Source organism: Scyliorhinus torazame, chromosome 21 (genome assembly GCF_047496885.1).
Source record: "Scyliorhinus torazame isolate Kashiwa2021f chromosome 21, sScyTor2.1, whole genome shotgun sequence".
NCBI lineage: Eukaryota > Metazoa > Chordata > Chondrichthyes > Carcharhiniformes > Scyliorhinidae > Scyliorhinus > Scyliorhinus torazame.
Window position 1 is genome coordinate 62277897 of NC_092727.1, and position 12772 is coordinate 62290668.

Below are 12772 nucleotides of genomic sequence, written 5' to 3' on the forward strand. Positions count from 1 at the left end.
AATACCCCCGAAAATAACAACCAACAATTAACCACCTACCCCACTTCTCCCGCCCTATCCCCAATTACCCATATATTAAGCTCCCTGTCCTTATTTAACATTACCATGCCTCCTATTTTCCTCCCCCCATCCTTTTTCCCTTTCCCCCCCTTACTGCTGACGTTCAGTTTTTGTTAAAGAAATCGATGAAAGGCTGCCAACTCCGGGCGAATCCCTGTATTGATCCTCTTAGAACGAACTTGATTTTCTCCAGACTGAGAAACCCTACCATATCGCTGACCAACACTCCTGATTTCGGGGCTCCGAGTCCCTCCATCTCAACAAGATCCGTCTCTGGGCCACCAGGGAGGAGAAGGCCAGAATATCGACCTCCCTCCCCCACTTTGCCCCCGGATCCTCCGACACCCCAAATATTGCTAATTCTGGACTCGGAGTTACCTCACCTTCCAGGTCTTCCAACATAACATCTGCAAATCCCTGCCAGAATTTCCTCAGTTCCGGACATGCCCAAAATATATGAACATGATTGGCCGGGCTACCCCCACACCGTCCCCATCTGTCCTCCACCTCTTCGAAGAACCTACTCATCCGAGCTACCGTCATGTGGGCCCTGTGGACTGCCTTGAACTGAATCAAGCTGAGTCTAGCACAGGACGAGGATGCATTTACCCTTTTCAAGGCTTTTTCTCACAGTTCAGTTTCCAGCTCCCCTCCTAGCTCCTCTTCCCACTTCCTCTTCGCCTCTCTGATAGGGGCTCCTTCCCATTCTAACAATTCCCTGTATATGTGTGGAAGGGAAATTAATGAGTTGCCAATTTAGAAGCATGGTGGGAAATGCTTGACTATAGTTAACACTGCTTTTTAGCGAAAATGCTGAAATACTCTGGTCTTGGCCTTATTATGAAAACACATTGTCCTCCGAAAGATAACAAAATGTGTACTCGAGTTGTTTTTAGCCAAGGGCAAGAACATATGTACTACGTATTTCAGCTTACGTACTTTCCAAGGTCTATTTAATATAAACATGGCTGTTTACTTCAAACTGTGATTTCAGACTATAAAACATGCTGTCTTCAATCGAATCTCAGATTGTGGTGCACTGGCTTTGCAGCTGGAACACTCTCTCTCCGCAAATATATTTGTGTAAATAAATTTCCTTAAATCGAACCTCGAGGAATTTGTCTTTATTATGATTTCCACGACAATATGTCCGAAACCCTCCCACCTCCAACCCCTGTTTTTGACAGCACTTTATCCTGTAGTCCCCTCAGGAGGAGCTGAGGAAAGCTTGGGACCTGTCTCTGTACAAAGTCCCGCGCTTGAAGGTACCGGAACCCATTCTCACCCAGCAAATCAAACTCCTCCTCTAATGTCTCCAAGCTCTCCTGGATGAATAGATCCCCAAACCTCTCAAACCCTGCCCGCTGCCATACCTTAAAGTCCCCATCCAGCCCCCCGGGACAAACCGATTGTCACAGATCGGTGACCACACTCCAGTCTCATATGCTGCCTCCATTGCCCCCACACCCTTAGGGCTGCCACCACCACAGGACTTGTAGAGTACCGAGCTGGCGAGAACGGCAGGGGCGCCGTCAGTAAAGTCTCCAGACTCGTACCTTTGCAGGATGCTGCCTCCATCCGCTCCCAGACTGACCCCTCCCACACAACCCATTTCCTGACCATCGATATGGTGGCAGCCCAGTAATAGTTAATAAAGCTTGGGAGAGCCAAGCCCCCTTCCCCGCGGGCCCGTTCCAGGAGTGTCCACTTTACTATTGGGGTTTTACCCGACCATATAAACCTCGATATCGCCACATTCATACTTCTGAAAAAAGCCTTTGGAAAAAAAATCGGGAGACATCGAAAAAAGAAAAGCAGTCTCGGAAGGACCGTCATCTTCACCGTCTGAACCCTCCCCGCCAGCATCAGTGGGAGCATGTCCCATCTTCAAAAATCCCTTCTCATTTGATCCACTGCTTTGCCCAAATTTAGCTTGTGAAGCTGCCCCATTCCTTGGCCACTTGAATCCCCAGATACCGAAAACCCCTCCTAACCAAAAGGTAACTCCTTCAGTCTCCTTTCCTGCCCCCGTGCCTGGATCACGAACATCTCGCTCTTTCCCATATTTAACTGATAGCCTGAAAATCGCCCAAATTCTCCTAATACCTTCATGATATCGGTCATCCCCCCCACCGGGTCCGTGACATAAGGCAGCAAATCCTCCACATGGAGAGAGACCCTGTGTTCCATCCCCCCCTCACTATACCCCGCCAGGTATTCGCTGCCCTCAGAGCCATTGCTAAGGGTTCTATGGCCATGGCAAACAATAATGGGGAGAGCGGGCAGCCCTGCCTTGTCCCCCGTCATAGACTAAAGTATTCTGACCGAACTCGGTTAATTCTTACATTTGCCACCGGGGCCTGGTACAGTAGCTGGACCCACTCCACAAATCCCTGTCCAAACCCAAACCTGCCTATCCCATAGATACTTCCACTCCACTCGGTCGAAAGCCTCCTCCGCGTCCATGGCAACTACCACCTCAGCCTCGCGCCCCTCCGCTGGCATCATAATTACATTGAGAAGCCGTCTAATGTTGGATGTCAGGTGCCTGCCCTTTACAAATCCTGTCTGATCCTCCCCAATTATCTCCGGGACTCAATCCTCTATTCGAGTGGCCAGAATCTTTGCCAATAATTTGGCATCTACATTCAAGAGGGAGATTGGCCTGTACGATCCACAGCTCTCCGGATCCTTGTCACGGTTCAGGATGAGAGAAATTGATGCCTGTGATAACGTTGGGGGGAGTACTCCCAGCTCCTTGGATTCGTTAAAAGCCTTAACGAATAACCTCGAGAACTTCTGATAAAATTCCACTGGGAATCCATCAGGTCCAGGGGCTTTACCCGATTGCAACGCCCCCAGTCCATCTATCACCTCCCCAAGCCCAATTGGCCCCCCAGGGCCTCCACCAGCTTCTCATTTACCTTCGGGAACTCTAGACTCCCCAGGAATTGATACATGCCATCCTCCCCAACCGGGGGTTCCGACTCGTATAGCTAGCTATAGAATTCCCGGAACACTTCATTCACCCCCGGGTCAGTCACCGTCACCCCCCTCAAATCCTTTATTTTCCCTATTTCTCTTACTGCCTCCTGTTTCCTCAGCTGATGCGCCAGCATCCTGCTAGCTTTCTCCCCATGCTCATATATTGCCCCTTTTACCCTCCTCAGCTGACCCTCCGTCTTTCCTGTGGAAAGGAGCCCAAACTCCATTTGAAGTCTCTGACGCTCCTTCAGGAGCTCCTCATTTGGCGACTCCGGGTATCTCCTGTCGACCTGTCAGATTTCTCCTACCAACCTGTCCAGCTCCGACCGCTCAGTTTTATCCCTGTGGACTCGAATCGAAATACATTCCCCTCTAATGACCGCTTTCAGTGCCTCACAGACCACCCCAGCTGCAGTCTCTCCCGTGTCATTGATCTTTATGTACCCCTGAATGGCCTCTCTCACTCGCTCACAGATCTCCTCATCCACTAACAGTCCTGTATCTAGTCTCCACTGTGGGCGCTGGGACATTCCCATGTCTGCCTGTAGGTCTACCCAGTGTGGTGCATGAACTGATACCACAATTGCTGAGTACTCAGTGTCCTCAACCCCTGCTAACAGTGTTTTATGTAGCACAAAGAAATCTATCCTGGAGTACGCCTTATGTACATAGGAGTAAAATGAATATTCCCTGTTTCTTGGTCTCTCAAATCTCCACGGATCTACCCCTCCCTTGCGCTCCATGAACCCCCGCAGTTCCTTTGCCATTGCTGGTAGTTTTCCCGACCTAGCACTCGACCGGTCCAAACTCGGGTCCAGGACCGTATTAAAGTCACCCCCATGATCAGCCAGTGCGAGTTAAGGTCTGGGATCTTTCCCAGCACCTTCCTGATAAACGCGACATCATCCCAGTTTGGGCACCTTGACCCTGCCATTTCCTTTAGCTTCCCGCTAACCATAATAAATCTGCCTCCCGGGTCTTCCTCTATCCTCCCCACCTCGAATGTCACCCTTTTGTTAATCAGGATAGCCAATCCCCTTGTTTTAAAGTCCAGTCCTGAATGAAACACTTGCTCGACCCATCCCTTCTTTAATCTAATTTGGTCTCCCAGCTTCAAGTGTGTCTCCTGTAACATGGCCACGTCCGCTTTTAACTGTCTCAGGTGTGCGAACACACAAGCTCTCTTAACCGGCCCGTTCAGTCCACGAACATTCCACGTAACCAGTCTGGTCGGGGGGGGGGGGGGGGGGGCTCTTGTCCCCCTCCCCTGTCGATCAGCCATGACCTTTCCTCCCAAACATAAGTTAGCCACAACATCACAGTATCTCCACCAAAGTTCAAAGTCCACCTTCTCCTGCCACTCCATTGTCTCTGACATATGCGACTGCCTTTTCTGCTGAGCCAAAGGACAATTCCCGGCCTTCGTAGGTCACCAACAGACGCGCCGGGTACAGTAGCCCAAACTTCACTCCCTTCTTGTAGAGGGCTACCTTGACCCTGTTGAAGCTCGCTCTCCTCTTGGCCAACTCTGCACCCAGGTCCTGGTTTCATTGCCCTCCCAGGTGCAGCACCTCATCTGCCTGGCCCACCTCATAATTTGCTGCTTGTCCAGGAACCTGTGCAACCGCACCACCATTGCCCTTGGCGGCTCGTTCCCCTGGGGCTTCCTCATTAGCTCCTGTGCGCTCAATCCACCTCCAACGGCCGTGCAAATATACCCTCTCCGAGCAGCTTCTCCAGCACCCTCCCCACATTCGCGCCAGCATCGGCTCCTTCACTCCCCTCCAACAGGCCCTTATGTTCTGCCTGCTTGACCGGTTCTCTAGGTCCTCGACCTTCTCCTGAAGCTGCTTCTGCTGATTGCGCATCAGCCCCATCTCCCCTGCCATCGAAGCAAACTGCTCCTCGTCTTCCCCCGCCACCTCCTCCATCTTCTGCATCGCCTGACCCTAGGACGTCAGCGCCGTTTCCACACGGTCGACCACCGCCCTGATCAAATCCACCATCCAGGCAAGGTCCTCCAGACTCTCTTTCCGTTGCTGGGTGAACTTCTCATTTTAGAAGCTCACTCGTTGGTACGTCGACCACTGAGCCGGCAGGGCCGCTCCCTGCCCCTCCGGCATCTCCATATGCATCGCAGGCACTGCACCAGCTCCAACCAATTGATTCCCTCTTTTTCGACCAGCACTTGGAAAGTGCACCCTCTTAAGCCCTACTTAAGCCCACACCTCTACCCTCCCGGGCAGCACGGTAGCACAGTGGTTAGCACAGTTGCTTCACAACTCCAGGGTCCCAGGTTCGATTCCCGGCTGGGTCACTGTCTGTGCGGAGTCTGCACGTTCTCCCCGTGTCTGCTTGGGTTTCCTCCGGGTGCACCGGTTTTCTCCCACAATCGAAAGATGTGCAAGTTAGGTGGATTGGCCATGCTAAACTGTTAGGTGCGGTTACTGGCTTACGGGGGTAGGGTGGAGGTGTGAGCTGAAGTGGGGTGCTCTTTCTAAGGGCCGGTGCAGACACAATGGGCCGAATGGCCTCCTTCTGCATTGTAAATTCTATGATTCTATCCGGTAACCTAGTGACCCCACCTAACTGTCTTATTATGCTCTAGGCGTAGCATAAGCAGCTTCCTTGTGGTGCACTTGACAAAGGAAGGTTCAGACGTGGAGATAACTTCAACACGTTTGTTAAACTATTTACACTTCTCCTACTCGGGTTCGCCACTACATTTAATCCTTCTATAGCTACTCAGACTGACTAACCAGTCTGCTACAATCCACTTGGTGGGTGTAGTATTTAATCAACCCTGTGTCTCTACTCACTGACTGTCTCCACTGGAAAGAGGAAGATCGTGTGTGTTGTGTCCTTTATATATGGGTTGGTGTAATGCCCTCCTGTGGTGGTGTCACCTCTGTGTGTATTGTGAGTGCCCATTGGTCGTGTCCTATCTAACTGTTCAATTGGTTGAGTGTCTGTGTGTCATGTCTCTGGTGCTCCCTCTAGTGTCTAGCTGGTCTACATGTATTTACATTAAACAGGGGCTGTTTAGCACAGGGCTAAATTGCTGGCTTTGAAAGCAGACCAAGGCCAGCAGCACGGTTCAATTCTCGTAACAGCCTCCCCGCACAGGCGCCGGAATGTGGCGACTCGGGGCTTTTCACAGTAACTTCATTGAAACCTACTTGTGACAATAAGCGATTTTCTTTTCATTTCATTTCATTAACCCCTTGTGTCTTTACAGTGATGCATATCACCACACTAACCTTTTTGTGACACAATGGGCAATTTAGCATGGCCAATCCACCTGTGCTACCACTGTACTACTATGCCACCCATATTGTAGGGCTCTTATATTTTGTGAACACTAGCAAGACTGACTTTTTCGGGGGTTTTGTTTTGCGGTTTGGGGTTTAAGATATATTTTTTTTGGGGGGAACAGATAGATCCAGAGACTAAAGGGCCTAAACAAACTAGACTACATTCTCAAATAACTGACAGCACTGAGGACCCTTCCCTGACGATAACTCTGGTAAGAACCAAAGCAAGAAGAAAAACCTGGAAATGCCCTTGTTTCAGAAGCTCGAGCCTTATGATGTGGATGTGGTGGACTGGCCCCAGTATGCCAAACTCATGCGCTGCTTCTTTCGCACCAATGGCATAGAAGGTGATGACAGCATGCAGGGCCCTGAAGTTCAGCATTATTAAGAATTTAACTTATCCTACAGCCTGACACAAAAATGTTCAATGAGCTTGTGGATCTAGTAAAGAATAATCACAAAGAACAAAAAACAAAGAAAAGTACAGCTCGGGAACAGGATCTTCGTCCCTCCAAACCTGCTGCACGTTCAACCTAAAACCTTTTACACTTCCGGGGTCCATATCCCTCTATTCCCATCCTAATCATGTATTTGTCAAGACGGCGCTTAAACATCACTATCGTACCTGCTTCCACCACCTCCTCCAGCAGTGAGTTCCAGGCACCCACTACCCTCTGTGTAAAAAAACATCCCTCACACATTCCCTCTAAACTTTGCCCCTTGCACCTTATGTCCCCTAGTAATTGCTCTTCCACCCTGGGAAAAAGCTTCTGACTATCTATTCTGTCTATGCCCCTCATAATCAGGTCACCGCTCAACTTCTGTCATTCCACTGAGAACAAATTAAATTTATCCAATCTCTCCTGATAGGTAACGCCTTCCATACCAGGCAACATCTTCTGTACCCTCTCCAAAACCTCCACATCTTTCTGGTAGTGTGGCAACCAGAATTGAACACTATATTCCAAGTGTGGCCTAACTAAGGTTCTATAGAGCTGCAGCATGACCTGCCAATTTCTATACTCAATGCCCCAGCCGATGAAAGCAAGCATGCCGTATGCCTTATTGACTACCATCTCCACCTGCATTGCCACTTTCAGTGACCTATGGAGCTGTACATCAAGATCATTCTGCCAGTCTTAAGGGTTCTGCCATTTACTCTATATTTCCCACCTGTATTAGATCTTCCAAAATGCATTATCTCACATTTGTCCAGATTAAACTCCACGTGCCATTTCTCTGACCAAGTCTCCAACAGATTTATATGCTGCTGTATCCTCTGACAGTCCTTTTTGTAATGTTCTTGTCGGATGGCCTGATTTATATTACGAGAACCTAAAGCTATAAATGATTTGTTAACATTAACTGTAAGTGAAATATATACAAAACAACAGATGAATAACAGATTGAACATGCACAAGCCATTATCTCTCTCCCAGCTCCCCAGTCAGTCTGAGGTCACCTGACTCTAACATTTACTTATATACTAACATTCACTTATTCGCCTAGTGGTCAGTTGGCGAATTACAACCCAACCATGATATCACTACATTCCTTTTATATAAATTAATATAGTATCATCAGTATATTTACCTGTGATATAAGCACCTTGTGAGTCTAATAGTATTAATTTTTTTCTTCAAAATTTCTAAAGCTGGTTTAACAAATATATATATTTGTCAGAAGAAAACCTGATCATCTCAATTTGTACATTTGGACAATTTGTACATACTATGCTTGCTGTTCTTGCATTTATATATAAAAGACCAGCTAGATATACTATATATAGTATGTACAAATTGTCCAAATGTACAAATTGAGTCGATCAGGGTTTCCTCTGACTCTGGTCGATCTTCTCAAAGTTTAACCTTGCTGCTCAGAACTTGTAGATTCAATGTTCACCATGATATTCTCATGCTCAGGAACTGTTGAACAATCTGACACTGCAGCTGATGTTGATTCTGACGTAGATTCGTCATCCATCATGTTATTGTGAAAGTCTTCTCTGGTTTTCAAATTGCATGACGATTTCTGCTTAAAACCAACCCATCCTCTAACCCATCCATGTTAAATACATGAATAGGATAGGAATAGAGGGATACGGACCCCGGAAGTGTAGAAGATTTTAGTTTAGACGGGAAGCATGGTCGGCGCAGGCTTGAAGGGCCTGTTCCTGTGCTGTACTTTTCTTTGTTCTGTCTGTACAGTGTAGGAACAAGGTGGTACTTCTTCAAGTACAATGGCTTTTCTCAACCTTGCATCCTTGCTTGAATCTTCTATTCTCACAATGTCATCACTACTCAGAAGTGGTAAAGGTCTGGACACTCTATCATAGAACTGCTTTTGTTTTGCTTTAATGTTTTACATTTCCACTGCCTTCTCCTCTTTTCCAAGTATGGATTTGTGGTACGCAACCCTCTATTCATGAGTAACTCTGCCGGTGATCTACCATGTGACAATGTTAGCTTTTGGCTGCTGTTGAGTCAAGTGTCAAAAGTTCTGCTCCTTTCCCAAGACACTTTTATGTTCCTTGACCACACTCTATACAAAACTCTACCACCACACACCACAGTGCTACCTGCAACTCCTTTACATATCAGTGTCAATTATTGGATACTTAACATCAATTTGACATGTAATTGGAATGTCTCTTAACCCATTCCTAACAACAATGGTGAAGCTCTGTAACCCAATAGTGCGAGATATGGATCAAATTGGCTGTCCATTGTCCACAATATGTACACCTTTTTTGGTTTTGCCATTGGCTTGTGGGTACAACGGACTTGGCGGGACGTGATTGAAATCATACGTAACTGCAAAGTGTTGCCACTCTTTACAGCTGAAAGAAGGATTATTGTCATTCACGACATTGAGGAATTCTGGGTCTAGCAAAAATTGACTTGGTCGGCAATATTACACTGCTCGACAGCAGAGCCATTTCGGGCTAGTTTGAAAAGTAGTCTATGATAATTAAATAATCTTTCCCTCGTAGGTGAAAGAGATCCATAGCTACTTTCTGCCATGGCGACGTAGGTAAATCAGATATTTGCATAGGTTCTCTTGTTTGCTTGCAACGACGCACCTGGCATGTGTCACAACAACTGACCATTCTGTCATTATTGTGGTTTATACATGGCCAGTAAACAGAGTCACACACTCGCTGTTTACATTTCTCAATCTCAAGATGTCCTTCATGTATCCTCTTAAGTACATCCTTCCGAAGAGATTGAGGTATAACTATCATGTTCAAACGAAGTACCACTCCATTAATTATACTGAGTACAGATCTAATATTGTAGAACTCCATACAATGACCTCTGGGCCAGTGTGAGTTGATGTTCCTCATCACCGCTTGAAGAGTTTGATCCTTCCTGGTCTCTTCTTGGATCACACGTAGTTTTGTATCTGATACTGGTAGTAGTGTGGAAATAAGATTGACATGCAGATCTACACCCTCGGCAATTTCACTACTAATATTTTGTATTGGCACTCTCGATAATGCATCTGCTCAGAACAAATATTCACCTGTTGTGTAGATGAGATTGAAGTCATAGCGTTGTAACTTCATCATCAACCTCTGAACGTGCGGAGACATTTGGTTGAGATTCTTCTTGATGATGGCCTTGCAAGACAATCAGCCCATAGTAGACAAAAAGATGCAGCTGAATGGCATCGTCATCCATAAGGTTTCCCTGATAAAGATAACACTCTTGGTCAATGGCCATTCCAGAGAAATGGAGGTGGATACGGGAGCTGCCGTCTCCATCGTCGGGGAACAGACGTTCAGTGTCTCCGGATGGACATCTTGCCCCTAGTCTAGCGAGACACCAGGGCCAGGATGGCCATATATACAGGGGAAACTTTGAAGATTATGGGGATCACCTATGGACCCGACATCCACTCATAGTTGTATGAGGACCAGGACCCTGTCTCTTGGGCAGAGACTGGCTCCAGAGGATCTGTGTGGACTAGCAACAAATCTTTGAACCAGGATCCGGTGGACAGTATGAGGTCTTTGATAAATACCCCAAAGTATTCCAAGAACGCCTTGGTGGAATAAAGGGAGCAAGGGCAAACTTTATGTGGACCCCGCACCCTATCCAATTATTTCTGGGCACGGCCAGTTCCATACGCTTTACTTACCAAAGTAGAGACCGAACCTGAGCGGTTGGAGAGCCTTGGGATAATACGACCAGCACAGTTCTCAGCGTGGGCTGCACTTGTTGACTCCTTCCTCAAGTCCGAGAAGTCGATCGCCTTTACGGGGACGATAGATTAATGGTTAATAAAGCCTCACATTTAGATCAGTACCCTATGCCATGCATAGAAGATCTATAAGACAAACTGGCAGGGGGTAAAACTAGCTATGAGCCATGCCTACCTCCATCTAGAACTAGACGAGTTATCTAGGAAGTACGTAATGATTAACACCCAGAAAGGGTTAAAAGAATATACACGCAGAGTTGTAATTGTGCTGCTGAGCTGTAACGGCATTGCAGACTGTAACTGCATTGCAGACCTGTAATTGCATTACAGAGCTGGAATTACATTGCTGAGCTGGAACTGCATTACAGGGCTGGAATAGCACTGCAGGGCTGTAACTGCAGTACAGAACTGCAATTACATTGCAGGGCTGTAACTGCATTACAGAGCTGTAATTACATTGCAGGGCTGTATCTGCATTACAGAGGTGTAATTATATTGCTGAGCTGTAATTGCACGACAGATCTCTGAATGTGTTGCTGAGCTGTAAAAACAATCAACAACTGTAATAACAGGATGGAGCTATAGAGCGGTAAGCACAATAGAAAGTTGTAATAATCCACATTTTTAAAAAAGTCAGAATACACAGCTTTAATAACTTACAACAATACAATGAACATTTTTTGTCTAGTGTAAGTTTAATTGATACTTTGATAATTTGTTAATCATCCATTCTGATTGTTTAGGCATCTTTACACATACTAAATAGTAATACCACATCATCATTCCAGGTAATGGCATAGACAGAGGGACCAGGAAAGCAATCAAAGAAACCCAAAGACTCAAATGGGTAGAAATATGGGTTCCACAAGTAGGGAAATATTATGGAGGCAGATATCTCATATGCATTGATCAGGGAAATAATAACAATACTTGACCACATTAAACTTAATTCTCAATCAAACACATGTTTAGGGTTCAGTGGGTGGAGTGGACTGAAATTTTTTCTGCATTGTATCCAACACAGAGATGTGTGTGAATGAACCTGGTTCCACAGTTCATTTTTTTTTCTTTTGGTAGAGTCAAGCTGAAGCCCACTACAAAGGCAACAAGCATGCTAGGATGGTCAAGGGGCTGGAGTCCAACAAAACCAAGCAGAGAGGACCTGCTCTCAGGGACAACGCAAACTCTACTGTCTCCAGGACTACATACACTTCACCTACAGACATTACCGAAAAGAACATTAAGACAGCAGGTTCTCCAATATATTTGATGTCTTTCACCAGAGTGTTCCGTGCAGTTTTAACAGTGAATTCTTGTTGTATATACCCTATTCACCCTGTACATTAACCTCTGCAGTGCTAATACGGATTATCAGTTCCCTCTTCCACAGATATTGCCTCAGGCAGTGGTCCACAGGGAGCATGGGGAAAGCTGCTTTTGACTTGAATCGATCTTTTTAACACTGTTTGGAGTTCGATTTATCATTAAGGAAAAAAGGACTTGATGACCAACCAGTCCAGTTTTCGAACACCTCTTTTTATCTAATATGACCCTGAGAAAGCCATGGATGGATGTTGCTGATGAATGTTTAGTCTTTTAACACAGAATATTTTTTTTAAAATTCTTTCAATATTTCCCACTAGTTATTTAGTGCCACACTTTCTAACCTATTTATCCAATCAATGTACTTCATTGGCTTTTTTTTAGATTAAGATTCTTATTTTGACTGAAGTATGTTGTGAGCAAATTTAACATGGAATTCGCTTGTATTATGGTCACTTTATTCAAGAGGATCTTCTATTATGAAGTTACTCATTAACTCTGGCTCATTATTCAATAATAGAGTAAAAACTAGTTCAAATCCCTGAACCTCTTGATCGCCTCTCTCTTCCAACTCGTGTAAATTGCATCCATCCCTGACAGTGCAAACCTATGGTTCCCGCAGATTGGTGACAATAATGGCATGGCCCCCAACCTAAAATGCTAGTTCCAGATTCTTAGAGATGACACTACACTGGGCTCATTGAGGAGCTGGCTAGAGAGAACAGAAGAGGGGCTGTAGCCAATGCTCACAGACAATAACCAAAACAGGAGGCCTCCTCCACCTGCCACCACCCCGACCCCAGCTTCTCAGACCAACCACGCACTTTCTCGATGTTATCCTTTTAACTCTTGACAACACAGGGGGTGGTATTCTCCGTTTCTGA

General features: G+C 46.2%; 1 protein-coding gene across 1 annotated transcript in view; it reads left to right on the forward strand.

The window, feature by feature from the left end:
• The window catches only part of LOC140398055 (zinc finger protein 385B-like), a 78337-nt gene that overhangs the window by 41466 nt on the left and 24099 nt on the right, over window positions 1-12772 (forward strand). The window contains exon 4 of the mRNA XM_072486267.1: window positions 11643-11817. Coding sequence (XP_072342368.1) covers window positions 11643-11817 — 175 coding nt within the window. The remainder of the gene's footprint in view (window positions 1-11642; window positions 11818-12772) is intronic.